Raw genomic sequence first — 15450 nt, 5'->3', positions numbered from 1 at the left:
CCAAGGCTCTTTCGACAGCACCTTCCTAACCCAGGGGCCCTACCACCTCGAAGGACATGGATGTATGGGAACACCACCACCTGCAAGTTCCCTTCCAAGCCACACACCATCCTGGCTTGGAACAATGTTTCCATTCCTTCACTATTGCTGGGTCAAAATCTTGGAACTCCCTAAGAGCTCTGTGTGTGTTCCTACACCACATGGACTGCAGCGGTTCAAGTAGGCAGCTCACCACCACCTTCTCTTAGGCAATTAGGGATGGGCAATAAATGCTGGCCTAGCCAATGACACCCACATCCCATTAAAAAAAACCTGTATCCCAACACAGGTTAGCAACCTCTGGAAAACAGATAAGAAAATCAGGAGTAAAAACATTTTTTTGTGTGCATTACCCTGGGATCAGATCTGACTTATACTAAACAGAGCCCAAAGGAAAGCCCAAAAACAGCTACAGTAATCTTAACATCATAATGGAAAGTGATCCAAAGCATGTATTGATTATTAGGAAATGTAAAATCCATGCGATTACGCAGGCTTCTCCTGCCTGGTCATGGTGCAATTCAGAGAGAGTCAACATGCTCAGGTCAGTTAGAAATTACTCCATCCACTTACATGCCACACACTCCTGTCACTTATCATGCACTAAAACACAGCTAAGGCAATGTTTAAAAATGAAAATCATAAAACTCTGCAGAAAAAAACCAACAACTAGAAATGTACCATTAAAAATATGCAATTCCAAATTAACTGCTCTCATCCCTCTCCCACACACATGCAAATTCACTCCAAAGCATTTTCATGTGCATTTACACTAACTTAAACATTAGTTTTGATTTTGCATGGAAGGTAAACTGGTGTATGCAAATCAGGTGTTGAGGTGACTCTCGGTCAAAGCAGAGCCAGAGTCCTCCAAGTTTAATGCTACCATGCTTCAGTGAGGGGTTGGACCCTGATACTGGATTCAGCCTGCACTTTACAGTTAACTGCAGCTTCATGGCAAAGCAAAAACTGAATCCCAAAATCCAAACACTTTGCAAATCGTTCACTGTTCCTGAGACCAAACACCTCTGGTCCTACAAAGGTGCACAAGCACTTTGACCAGTTCCTCACTATTCATATAATTCAACCCTATTCTGTTACTAATGAGTGTTTCATTGCCAGTCTGGTTGCATTTTGACTGTGCCACGTGCTTATGCTATTACAGCATGGTCTACCAAACTGGGTCCATAATCACTACACAGTTCACAGTGATCCCAGGGATCAGACCACCTAGATCTGTGTAACCTCTCTCAACAAACAGTGACCCAACAATCACCTTTTTAAACTATCTTACTAATGCCGTTCCGTTTTGTGTGGCTGCTGTGCAGTAATAAAAAATGTCTCCCCCCCATCAATAACACCGTTGTGCCTTTGCTAGATGGCACAGCCTCCCAGAAGGTAAGTCAAGCAAGTCCCAGATGTATACTAATATTTGGAAGGGGTGTGATCAGTCCCCAAAAGTGAGGTGGTCTTGTGGTACAGTGGGTAGCATCCCTGGCTATAAGCCAGAAGTTCAAGGTTCAAGTTCCACCCCAAGAATTGATTGCCAAGGAAGGTGCATTCGTAACATTGAGGGTCAACCTGCAAATTCTTCCAATTCACCCCAATGGCAGGCAGTCAGAGCAGGAGAGATTCCTGGCCAGCCATGCGATGCGAAAAAAAAAGTTGGAACCTCTACCATCACTATCCATACATAGCTCCAGGCTACAACATGCATGTAAAAGTGTATGTTGGCACAGCAACTTAAACTTCCTACGTGAACTGTAACACATCACCACCCCGAGGGCTGTGTCAAAAAAAAAACTCAAGGAGCTCCCCCTTCACTCATAGACAAAACATATCGTTACACACACATCATCGACAACCTGGTACAGACGACCTGTTAATTTTGCTCAGCTGACAGCTCTCGTTAATGTACCTCTCTATAACTGACAAGCTGTGCTATTCTGCGTCCTAAGGGGGCATTTAAGTGCAACTTCCAACTGTCATACAAGAGATCAGACAAGAGCACTTGCACACAAACAATAAAAAACCCTCATGATGAACACAGGTGGACATCGCCTCAACCTTCCTTAGCCCCCAACATCCAAAATCAACCCAAAACCCTCGAATGATATCTGGTTTTCTTAAACCAAAAAACTGGAATTCATCTTGAAATTAAAAAAAAATAACCTTTAAAAAAGAGATTGTCAATTTAGAAACCCCTTTTAGTTCAGACCTTTTTTTTAAAAAAAAACATTTTTTGATTTAAGTTTTCTTTGAAAAAATAAACACCATGTTACCTGGGGATGGTTATGCACTTGGTGTTAATACTCTGTGTGGTAATTGCTTTTTCCAACTCGTCCAACTGGCCGGTCTTTTTCAGCTTTTTCACCAAACTCTTCACCGCTTTCTCGCACCATTTCTCCTCCTGGCCGTTTTGTTCTCCCTTCTTCCAGCCCAGGAGGCGTTTGACAATCGGGGGAGTGAAAGGCAAGATCGAAGACATTTTCCAGCACCGGCTGGCTTAATCCGTCTTTTTTTTTTCTCTTTTAAAATAAAGCAAAAGCAAAAGAAAAAGGAACACAACTATAAACACCGACCGACCGCGATCCCAAAACTTTTCCGAAAAGTTCCTCCAAACTTTTTTTTTTCCCAGCGATCCTCAACTTGACTGCAGAGCCAGCCGCACAACCCCTCCTGCCGAGGGGGCGAGATCTCAATAACCCTCCGCTCCTTCAATTGAGTGCCTCTGCCTTTTTTTTTGCTTTGCACTTGATGATGCACTCGATTCTGCCCTTCTCCCTCTCCCGTTTCGGGTTTTATGCAACCACAGCCAAGAAGAAAAATAATTACTTTTCCTTTAAAGTAGGAAGTTTTTTGTGCCCCTTCTCTCTCTCTCTCTCTCTCTGCTGCTGAAATTACTCCGCCCTGGGGGTTGCAGTGATCCGGCGCCCACTCAGATCAACTTTCCAAGTCTGTCTCTCATGTAAATTATTTTACAAGCCGGCAGTTGCAGGGGAGACGGAGCAGCGAGTGTTGTGAGAGCGGCTGAGAAAAAAAGTGTCATTGCCCAGACCTACCCCACTCCCTCCCTCACTCCCAACACCAATCATAGCAAAGACTGTGAAACCTCCTCATTTAACCCAGCCCAAAATTACAATCTCAATGAACCTGCACACCTAAAAAAAAATGCGATGGTAATTTCATTACCACGCTTGCGAGCTGACCTATAAAAAGCCAATTAGCTGGGCTCTATAACTTCCTCCTGTTTTTTTTTTCCATACCTGGTAGAAATGAAGAACTTTAACGGCATTAACAGCTCAGTATGATGACACTAGTGATGCAATCTGTTTCAAACTGACATGTTCATTTAGTTTGCCCAACCCAAGTTTAAAACAAAATGGATGCTGCCAAGCTTGGCTCAGTTAGTAGCATTCTCACTTCTGGGCTAAGAGATTTTGGGGAAGGGTGGGGGGGGCGGGGGCGGGGGTTGGTCCCAGGTCCCCAGGATAGAGCTGGGCTTATTCCCCAGAGCTTAGCTGGCTTTTTCAAGTTGCTATCCATCAGATGACACATTTAGCCAAAGCTCTCCCTACTCTTCTGGTTGAGCAATCAGGATGATTTGAGATGCCCCACTGTTATTAATGAAAATCAATTAAATCTAACATAAGATATTTTTTAAGGGACTCAAACAATAACACCTAAATCAAAAACACCTAAACCCTGGAAACAGTTCCGATTAAATAGGCTCTGCCTAAGTGTTAAAGATCTCAAGACGCTGAAGAAGAGGAAGGAGTTCTCCCATTATTGCTACTCCCACCCTGCCATCAGCACAACAAAAATATAACATTTTAAGTACTGCAGGTCTTTCATCTCATAGATGCTCATTGGATGTTATTGACACTAAATGGTATTAAGGTTATTAGTCAGCAATTACTACACCCTGTAAGCCAGCAAGGTATTTCAGTTATAAGGTGCTATATGAATTATTGCAATTATTATACGTACACAAGAATGAAACTATTAAAGAAAGTTTCATTTATATAGCGCCTTTCACAACCTCAGGATGTCCCAAAGTGTGGCTACAGCCAATAAAATACTTTTGAAGTGTGGTCGCTGTTGTAATGTACGAAACACAGCAGCCAATTAGCACACAAGATCCCACAAATATATTTGTATGGATGACTGGTTAATCTTTTTCTGTGATGTTGATTGAGGGATAAATATTGGGCAGGACACCATGTACAACTCATCCCCCGGAGAGGGCAGACAGGGCCATGGTTTAACCTCTCACCCAAATTGTTGATGTTGTTTAAACCTACTAAGACATCCCAATGTGTTTGTATCTATCACATAATAGTGGTAATGGGGAGTTAGGTATTGAGTGTTTTTATGTGTGTGTGTGTGTATACATTCACATGAGTGCAGGGCAGATCCAGCAGGGGCTGAAGAGTGTGATGAGAATTGCTAATGTTTCATTGCTGTGGGTTGCAAATATAGATTAATATGAATAACATTTTCATATATTTTTCAGATTGACTCACAAATGACAAAAATAAATGTTCCAGCCCAACATGCATAACATCATCCCCCAATATAATTCCCTGCAGTACCAATAAACAGGTCTTTGCACTCTGCTTCATTACAGGATGGACCCAGCTTGTCCATGTTCCCATTGCCCAGGAGGAGGAGCTGTGTCCTGAAAAACTTCTACATTTCAAATTGGCTCAAGGGTAACACTCTGGCCTCTGAGTCAGAAGGTTTTGGGAAGGTCCACCCAAAAATATTGAGCTCAGCATCCAGGTTGACACTCCCGTGCAATAAAGGAGTGCTGTTTGTCAGAGATGCTATCCTTTAGATTAAATGGAGGGAGTCTCCGTGTATCCAGTTGAGAATAAAAGATCCCTTGGCACAATTGGAATAAGAATAATGGATTCTTCTATTGTCCTGGCCAACATTCCTCCCTCAATAAGTGCCAGACTTCTCATTGTTATTTGTGGGATCATGTAGTACACAAAATAGCTGCTGCATCCACTTACGTAATAAATGTCACCGCATTTCAAAGTAATTCATTGTAGGTGATGTTTCGTGAGATAGTTAAGTCGCTATATAAATACAGATTCTTTCTTTTAAATATTAGGACAAGGCAGACTTACCCACCACACTTATCAAATATTAAATATGAACAGCAGAGGGAGCTTTGAGAAATTCATGTGTAGTTATCATTGCACCATGCTGCCAGTCAGACTGAGGTGAGTCACCTTAAGACAAAGTTGAGCCATTGTAATTGGCAGATGTATCCCTCAGATCAGTACAATGGCTGCCTAGATTTCCTCCATTGGCCAAAATGAAGGCTCATAAAGTCAATCTCATTCAGCAACAGTGTCTATGACATTCCCTGCAGTGACACTCCCAACAGATTTGAAAGGTTACTATACTCTGGTGTATCCTAACCCAGTTAAATGCCAACCCCATCATCTAATTCAGTGCTCTTCTGTGACAGATATTTTTGTTTTATATCTTGACATTAGCATAACAAGTTGCAGCAGGAGGTAACTGCAAGAAGCATAGATGTCTCTTAGCCTGGTGTCTGATTAGGCCCTGAAATATGTGCTTGGGTTGTTAATGGGCTTGCCCACAACCCTTCTCTGATCCCAGCTCACAACCGGCAAGTCTGGAACTGATGGTTAGCTCTGTGTTTGATTTTCTCCAGACAGAACTCCAGGGGGAAAATTAGAGCTGTGATATTTTGCCAAGACCAAGATCAAACTGGGCGCACAACAGGGATAGCGAAAGTGTGGGCGAGTGGATCATTGATTGAGTAGTGGTATTCTCTTTGCTGAGACATTTTGAGAAATGGGAGAAAATAGAGTTGAGAAAAAAACTCTATTCATTTGAATTTCAGACTTTTGTTATCCTAGTTTAACCTTGCAGTCCAATACTAGATGGCTACTTTCGCAAGGATGTCAAGGCTTGGAGAGAGCTGCAGAGGAGATTTTCTAGGATGGCACCAGAGATATGGGACTTCATTTGAGACTGGAAAAGCTGGGTTTGTTCTCCTCAGAGCAGAGAAGGATAAGGGGAGATTTAATAGAGGTGTCCCAAATCATGAACCTTTTTTTTTTATTCATTCATAGGATGTGGGCATCAGTGGCTAGGCCAGCATTTATTGCCTATTCTGAACTGAGTCATTTGCTAGGCCATTTCATAAGGCAAAGAATCAACCACATTGCTGTAGGTCTGGAGTCACATGGAGGCCAGACAAGCTAAGGATGACAGATTTCCTTCCATTTAGCAAAATGGATGGGTTTTTAATGACAATCAACAATGGCTATCATTAGACTTTTAATTCCCAATTTTTTCTATTTAATTCAAATTTCACTACCTGCTGTGGTGGGATTTGAACCTGGGTGAGCTAAGTATTTATACTAGAGTTCTTGTCTGGTGACAATACCACTACACCACCACCTCCCAAGAAAATAAGTGAGGGGAAACTGTTCCCAGTGGCAGAAGGGTTAGTAACCAGGGGCAGGATTTTATACTTCCCCCACCAGCAGGTTTCTAGGTGGGGAGGGAGAGGGGAGGAGTGCGGTGGTATCTATAAAGCTCTTCGGACGGCCTTCCCACTGGGCTCTCACTTGCCTCGACCTCTCCACAATTTTATGGATGGACAGGTGAGGCCTGGGCCAGCCACACCCCATCACTGCCCTTGCCCCAATCAAGGCCCTTGTGCCAATTCATGACCACTTAAGGGATGTTTCCTGCCCAACCTCAATTTTCAGGCTGTCAGGAGGAGTTCAGGGGCAGCGGGGGGTGGGGGAGGGAGGGGGGAGGGGAAGCTGGAAAAGGCTCAAGCCTCAGGTGGAGGGGGGGGATGGGTGCCTCCATCAACGGCCTCCTTTTAACATTAGGCACACCTCCAAAAGATCTAGCCTCTGCAGGTGCTTCCTACACCATTGACCTCTCCACCAACATCCCTACCCCATTCTGCCCAACACCTCCCCAGGCCTCAGCTCCCCTCCCCACCTTGAGCGCCCCAAAACTTACCTGGTGCTGGACTCCCCCGACTTGGACTCCAGGCACTGCTTGCAGTCCCAGTCCTATCCACTGCAGCTTCTGGCACTCCTTGGAGTGTGAAATGGTTGTGGGGCAGGTGGTGTGGGCAGGGATATGTTCACCGCCGACTCCTCAGATGGCGGGAAGGGAAATTCTGCCATCTGAAAAATCCTGACCCAGAGAACACAGAATTAAACTAATTGGCAAAAGAACCAGAGACAAAATGAAGACAATTTTAAAATTTTATACAGTGAGTTGTTGTGATTTGGAATGCGCAATGTAAAAAGGCAGCAGAAGCAGTTTCAACAGTAATATTTAAAAAGGAATTAGATAAATACTTGAAGGGGAAAAATGTGTAGGGCTATAAGGAAAGGATAGGAATTGTGACCAATCAAATGACACTTCCTTGCACAGACACAATGGGCTAAACAGCCTCCTGTCAGGAAGATACAATAATTCTCATAATGTTATTAGAATTTATTGTAAAATAGTGGTGCGTGTGCGTGTGTGTGTGTATGTGTGACTTAGCTGGATTAAAGACAGCTGGCCTGAAGGCTTTAATGTGATAGAAGATGAACTAGGTTTGAGATGTTATGTAGGTAAACATTGAGGTAAACGGAACATTTGCATTTTTAAATAAACCAGACTTGATTGGAGGGAGTGAAATGTGTCACTTGGCAGCTAAAGTTCAGAAACAGTGTGTTTATTTTTCCCAAAGATTACTGGTAAAACTAAGTACTATGAGAGATTTTTATTATCAGAAACATAAAATCCAAAGACATAGTGAAACAATGGGAATTTGCATTCAAAGGGGAAAATATGCATAAAGGAGCAAAGGCTGTGTGTAAGGGTAGGCATTTTAAGATTTAACAAGTGTGAAAAGCCTTCAGCATCTATGTCTCAAGCTGCAGTTTGCAGAATTCGACTGGTTCACGGTATTGTGTGTCACTTTGCCTGGGCCTTTTAAAATCTCTGTGTCTTGCTGTTGCATTAACAAAAGCATAACTGGGAGTCAGATTAAGTAGGGGATTCAGAAGTTATCATACGAGTAAATTGTAGATCTATGTATGTACTTAAAAATCATTTTTCTTGTTAATAAATGTTTAATCTAGTTTTGTAAAAACCTATAAGACTTGGTAGTCTTATTACTACTGAATTCAAGGCACACATGTCGAAATTTATACAAATTGCAAAACAAGTTGTGGTAGTTGTTTCAAGTTTCCCTTTGGGATTTGAACAACTCGGCATTTACCATCAGCTGTGCCATTACTTAGTTGGGGGGCTCTTTGTGGGATATATATGAAATTCCTTGATTGAGTTGGAGTTGGTGAATCTTAAGGTTACGAGTACAAGAAACACTTTGAATTCAGGAGTTGGTGTGAAGTTTTTTTTGAAGAGGTGAGTCTGCATTATGCCTTTGGCAGTTGCTCAGACTTGTCTGGGAGTTGAAGTTATAACTTTGGCTGTTTTACAAAGGGTAACTAAAGTTAAGTTAATGGAATTGGCAGATAAATTACAATTGGTATTACCTTTAGAGGCTAAGAAAGCAGATATAATTGAAAGTATAGCACAGCATTTAAAGTAAGAAGTGATACCTGACACTAGTGAATCACAGCTGGAGGTAGTGAGACTTCAGTTAGAAATGAAGAAGCTTGAACTTAAAGCAAAGGAAGTGAAAAAACTTGAGCTAGAGGTAGCAGAAAAAGAAAGGGCATTTCAAAGGGAGCAAGCAGAAAGGCAGGAGAAAGAAAATAAGCTGGAACTGTAATTCCAGGCAAGACAGAAGGATAAAGAAAGAGAGGCAAGAACAAAAGAGAAGGAGGGAAGAAGGGCATACCTGCTTAAAAGGCTGGAAGTTAAAAAAGAGACCTCAGATTCTGAGGAAAGTTCTGATGAGGAAAAAACTTTAACCTAAAACCCAGTGGGGAGATGTTTAAATTTGTACAAGCTCTTCCAAAGTTTGGGGAAAGAGATGTGGGAGCATTCTTTATTTCATTTGAGAAGATAGCTGAACAAATGAAATGGCCACAGGAAAACTGTACATTGTTGTTACAATCCAGGCTGGTGTGTAGAGCACATTAGGTTTATGCTTCACTGTCAGAAGAAATATTGGTGAACTATGATGTGGTTAAAAGAAATGTTATTTTGAGTGCATATGAGTTGGTTCCTGAGGCATACCGGCAGAAATTTAGGAAATGAGAAAACAGCCTGGGCAAACATATATTGAGTTTGAATGAGTAAAACAAAGTAATTTTGACTGGTGACTATGAGCATTCAAGTTAGAAACAACATATGCAGCTCTTAGAGGGGTAATTCTTTTGGAAGAATTTAAAGGTTCAATCCCTACGGGAGTGAGAGCTCATGTGGAGGAACAGAGGGTTCAAACAGTAAGGCAAGCAATTGAGTTAGCTGATGATTACTAGTTAGTTCATAGAGCTAAACCTTTTTTTGTCACCCTTTTAAATCAGAAAAGGATATAAAGTGGGAAGGTGAGACGAAGATGGGTAGTCAGGCAAGAGAAGGAATAGGTGGAAATTCGCAGGAAGTTTCTTCTCTGAATAAAAAATGTGCTGAGGGTAGAAGTGACATTCAAAAATTGAGGTGTTTTCATTGCAATAAAGTTGGACATCCGGAATTTGTGTGCTGGAAATTGCAGGGAAAATCTGATGGAATTATAGAGGTACAGAAAAGTTCTGAAAGTAAAAGTACTGTGGGTTCTGAGGTTCAGGCACAGTAAAAACAAATGGTTTGTGTACAGGTAAAACAGGAAGAATCATTGATAGGTAAAGAAAGTGGGAATATATTCATAATTTACCCAAGAGAATTCTGAGGGTCAGGTTGCAGAAATGCTTAAAGGTTTTGCATGTGAAGGAAAAGTCTTTTCATGTGTACGGGTGGAGAGGTAAAAATTTTAAAATCTTAAGAGACACAGGGGCTAGTCAATCCTTAATGTTGTGGGATAGTGACATTTGTTGTTCAGAGGGTGTATTGCAGGAATAGGTGATAATAAATGGGGTTCATTGAGATGCTAAACCCATTCCATTGCAAAAGGTAAATTTAAAGAATAAGTGGGAAACAGGTGAGGTGATTGTTGGGGTAGTGGAAAAATTGCCCATTGCAGGGGTTCAATTTATTCTGGGTAATGATATAGCTGGATCACAAATGTGGGCGATGCATATGGTAGTTGAGCTGCCTGTAGAAGTGTTTTCAACAGAAGTGTTGCAAAGAGAACATCCTGGATTGTTTCCAGGTTGTGTGATAATGAGATCACAGTCTCATAGGTTGAAACAAGAAGAACAGGAAGTTCAAAGGAAGAGAGGAGGTGTGGAAATCCAATTAGCTGACACTGTGTTTGAGAAGGTTGTTCAGGAAGAAAGACCGGAAGATAATTCAGCTGAAGTGTTTAACTCAAGGCAGTTGGAGATACAGAAAAAAGATATGCAAATAAAATATTTATATCAGAAACAGAGGCAAAATGTATTCCAGAATGTTATTTCTTAAAGTAATGTTTTAATGAGAAAATGGAAGCCTTATCATGCTTCAACAAATGAAAGCTAGAGGGAGGTGCATCAAATTGTACTACCATTTGGATATAGAAATAAGATTTTGAGGATAGCTCATGAACTCCCAATGGGGGCACATATAAGAATTAGAAAAACATAGGCGAAGATACAAAAACATTTTTTTGGCCTGGATTGAATAGGGATGTGGTCAATGTAGAACATGTCACACATGTCAGGTTATAGGGGAACCATAAGCTGTGCTTAAGCCAGCACCTTTAATTCCAATTCCATCATTTGAGAACCTTTTACTAGGGTCATGATTGATTGTATAAGACCCCTCCCTAAGATTAAAAGTGGAAATCAGTACTTTCTGAAAATAATGGATATGTCTACCAGGCTTACCTTCGAGAAATATCAAAGCACTTTACAGCCCAGTTAAGTACCTCTTGAAGTGTAGTCACTGTTGCAATTTAGGAAAAGTGGCAGCTAATTTGCACTCAGCAAACTCCCATAAACAGCAATTTGATACTGATCAGATAACTTGCTTTTTCTTATGTGATGTTGATTGAGGGATAAATATTGGCCAGGATACTAGGGAGAACTCCCCTACTCTTCTGCAAAGTAATATCATGGAATCTTTTACATCCACCAAGCAGGCAGATAGTGCCTCATTTTAGCATCTCAGCCGAAAGATGCCACCTCCAAAAGTGCAGTAAACCCTCAGTCCTGCATTGGAGCATCAGCCTTGATTTTTGTGCTCATGCACTGGTGTGGGAATTGAATCCAGAACTTTGTAAGTCAGGGACAAGTGCACTACCAACTGAGACATGGCTGAGGTTTGAGGATACATCTTGGCCAGGACACTGGGGAGAACTTCCATACTCTTCTTGGAAATAGTACCGTGGGATCTTTTCTGCCCACTTGAGATGGAAGTAGGGGCCTCAGTTTAACATCCCTTCCAAATGCTGGCATCTCATCACGATAGTGCAGCACTTCCTTGGTACTTCACTGAAGTGTCAGTCTAGAATATATACTCAAGTGTCGAGAGTGGCAGTTGAGCCCACCTTTAATGCAGCAAAGGACCCCTTCCACCAGGCAATAAACGCTGGCCTTGACAGGGACGCACACATCCTAGAATGAATGAATATATAGAAACTACCCTAACTTCTCTTCTATTCCTGCTCATCCTGTAAAGTATTTTGAGACATTTCAATGACAATATATAAATGCAAGTTGTTGATTTTGATTGAATTCCATTTCAGAATAAAATATCATGAATGCCGTTGCCAATTTCATTATACACATAATTCCAAGTATAACATTTCTTGGCTGAGAAATTATTGCCGCATTAGGGTCCAGCTGTATTTGGAACGTGTACATGAGCAGAAATGATTTATGAGTGTATGGAGATTTAGGTTTTGAGATGGTGTACTTGTGGCATTGGTTTTAACATCTGAGAAAAGCTCCAGGGATTTCAGGTATTTTCTGTGGCTCCGTCAAATGGGTTGCCACGGGTTACCACTGCACTGACAAAGTTCCTTACTCTCGGCCTACTTAGACTGTCATTCAAACCTGCCTAAACCTCCAGAGTTCACTGCAACAATGAGATTTTAATAGTTCAGCGTCATCTCAGCAGGTCCCTGTATCCATGCAGAGGGCCCTACTGAGACGTTATCTGCATGCAGCTAATGAAAAAGCTGGATTATTCTGACTAGCTACAGTATTCTAGCAAGCCCATAATATTTACATTATTCTGTTTAGAATAGTTGTCCAAATCATCATTTTTCTCATAGGGAATTCCAGTAATTCTCTTGATTTCTTTGGTGACATTATGCCATCCCTGCCATTTTCAAAATTAGGAGGGGCTTTTCTAAGGTAAATCGGTGAAAACCCATTTCCATCAGAGATCTTACGTTGGTGTATAAAGGAATGAAAAAGGTTGATCCAGCATACTGTCCCCACCCCTTAAAGCTCTCATGTTTAAAATAGACACTCAGTTAGATCATCTAAAAAGTGATAAACCGTTATCCGCATGGATTGAACAATTTCAAAGTGGTCGGTAATGGAGTCTTAGGTGGTTCGGTATATCTTGGGCAGAAACAGCTGTGTTGGGGCTCTCTGACAATTTGATGAATTGTCATCCTCCATTTGGAGGAGGTCTTGTGGCGCAGTTGGCAGTGTCCCTATCTCTGAGCCTAAAGCCCTGGGTTCAAGTCCCATCCCACATTCATAATGTGGCTCCAACAGGTTGATTATCAACTGCAAATCCTCCCAAACTCCTGTTGCAGGAAGTAAGATTGGGAGCAGCTCCTGGTCAGCCATGCTTGATGCAGAATGGCATCCCTCAAGCTATTTCTTTTCATTCATTCTTGGGATGTGGGCTTCGCTGGCTGGGCCAACGTTTATTGTCCATCCCTAGTTGCCCCTGAGAAGGTGGTAGTGAGCTGCCTTCTTGAGCTCACCACCATGTGCTGTAGGTAAATCCACAGTGCTGTTAGGAAGAGAGTTCCACGATTTTGACCCAGCGACAGTAAAGGAACAGCGATATATTTCCAAGCCAGGATAGTGAGTGACTTGGAAGGGAACTTCCAGGTGGTAAAAACAAAAAAACTGCGGATGCTGGAAATCCAAAACAAAAACAGAATTACCTGGAAAAACTCAGCAGATCTGGCAGCATCGGCGGAGAAGAAAAGAGTTGACGTTTCGAGTCCTCATGACCCTTCGACAGAACTTGAGTTCGAGTCCAAGAAAGAGCTGAAATATAAGCTGGTTTAAGGTGTGTGTGGGGGGGGCGGAGAGATAGAGAGACAGAGAGGTGGAGGGGGGTGGGTGTGGTTGTAGGGACAAACAAGCAGTGATAGAAGCAGATCATCAAAAGATGTCAACGCCAATAGTACAATAGAACACATAGGTGTTAAAGTTAAAGTTGGTGATATTACCAACTTTAACTTTAACACCTATGTGTTCTATTGTACTATTGTCGTTGACATCTTTTGATGATCTGCTTCTATCACTGCTTGTTTGTCCCTACAACCACACCCCCCCCCCGACCTCTCTGTCTCTCTATCTCTCCGCCCCCCACACACACACCTTAAACCAGCTTATATTTCAGCTCTTTCTTGGACTCGAACTCAAGTTCTGTCGAAGGGTCATGAGGACTCGAAACGTCAACTCTTTTCTTCTCCGCCGATGCTGCCAGACCTGCTGAGTTTTTCCAGGTAATTCTGTTTTTGTTTTGAACTTCCAGGTGGTGGTGTTTCCATGTGTCTACTGCCCTTGTCCTTCGAGATGGTAGTGGTCGTGGTTTTGGAAGGTGCTACCTAAGGAGCCTTGGTGAATTCGTGAAGTGCATCTTGTAAATGGTACACTCTGCTGCTACTGTGCATCAGTGGTGGAGGGAGTGAATGTTTGTGGATGTGGTGCCAATCAAACGGGCTGCTTTGTCCTGGACAGTGTCAAGCTTCTTGAGTGTTGGGGGAGCTGCACATATCCAGGCAAGTGGAGAGTATTCCATCACACTCCTGACTTGTGCCTTGTAGATGGTGGACAGGCTTTGGGGGGTCTGGAGGTGAGTTACTCATTGCAAGATTCCTAGTGTCTGACCTAATCTTGGAGCCAGAGTATTTGTATGGCTAGTCCAGTTCAGTTTCTGGTCAATGGTAATCCTTAGGATATTGATAGTAGGGGATTCAGTGATGGTAATGACATTGAATGTCAAGGGGTGATGGTTGGATTCTCTCTTGTTGGAGATGGTCATTCCTGACACTCATGTGGCATGAATGTTATTTGCCACTTGTCAGCCCAAGCCTGGATATTGACCAGGTCTTTCTGCATTTGGACATGGACTGCTTCAGTATCTGAGGAGTCGCGAATGGCGCTGAACATTGTGCAATCATCAGCGAACATCCCCATTTCTGACCTTATGATGGGAGGAAGGTCATCTTCAGCTGCTTCATCAATGACATTCCTTAGTTTCCTGGTTTCAGTCCCTGGTTTCCTGGTTTCAGACTAGTGACGCAATCCAGGAAAAACAAGCTACAGAAAACAGAGGTAAACATGTGCTTTGTCTGCCTCTTGCATCTCTAGATGCAGGAAGTCTTCTAAGTCTATCTTCTATTTCCACACTGATCATTGGATTAAACTCAGGTTATATTAAATTAGACCAGGTGGTTTGTGAATTACAGACTTGATACATAACCAATCTTGTGCTTTTGTGTGGGATTGATGCCAGTTAACAGTAAGACATGGGCAGTATTTTTGTTTTATTTAGTCCTGTCTCTGTTAAACTTTAGGAGAAAATGAAAGAACCTGGAGATGATCCCTTTAAATGAGAGATGTTACTATGACCCATATGTGGTAGGTGTGATGTCAACTGGGACAACCTTTGGACAATCAATGGTACAGTAGCAGAAAGGAGTTGGTGTCACTGAGCACCAATGTTTTCAAAAAAGCAGTTTTTAATGGCAGAGAGGTTGATAACCAGAGGATGCTGATATGGGGTGTTTGGCAAAAGAAACAGAGGTGACATAAGGAGGAATTTTGTCTTACGCTGCGAGTTGCTATGATCCAGAATGTATTGCTTGGGAGGGCGGTTGAAGCAGATTCTATCTAAATTTCAAGGTTAAATGGGATGGGTGCTTGAGGGGATATGAGCAGAGGTGGTGGTGATTTGCCAGTGATTTGCAATGTATGGGGGAAGAGCAATGGAAAAGGAACAATTGGATAGTTCCTTGAAGGAGCTGGCAAGGACACAATGGGCCTAATAGCCTCCTGTGCTGTGAAATTCTATGAAATAGCATAGCTCTATGATAAATATGTGTAAGAGGGTTGCACCAGGTGAATGAGGGGCCTTTTCACACAGTGTAGAGCC

At 42.2% G+C, this 15450-nt stretch overlaps 1 protein-coding gene across 1 annotated transcript in view; it reads right to left on the bottom strand.

The window, feature by feature from the left end:
- Positions 1 to 3028, bottom strand: part of smad3b (SMAD family member 3b) — a 103391-nt gene extending 100363 nt beyond the window's left edge. Inside the window, exon 1 of the mRNA XM_041175229.1 lies at positions 2322 to 3028. Within this exon, the coding sequence (XP_041031163.1) occupies positions 2322 to 2527 (206 nt within the window). The 5' untranslated portion in view covers positions 2528 to 3028. The remainder of the gene's footprint in view (positions 1 to 2321) is intronic.
- Between the last annotated feature and the right edge of the window lie 12422 nt (positions 3029 to 15450).

This window comes from Carcharodon carcharias, chromosome 26 (genome assembly GCF_017639515.1).
Source record: "Carcharodon carcharias isolate sCarCar2 chromosome 26, sCarCar2.pri, whole genome shotgun sequence".
Taxonomy (NCBI): Eukaryota; Metazoa; Chordata; class Chondrichthyes; order Lamniformes; family Lamnidae; genus Carcharodon; species Carcharodon carcharias.
The sequence above is the reverse complement of the archived record's forward strand: the minus strand, read 5'-3'. Positions and strand labels throughout refer to the sequence as shown.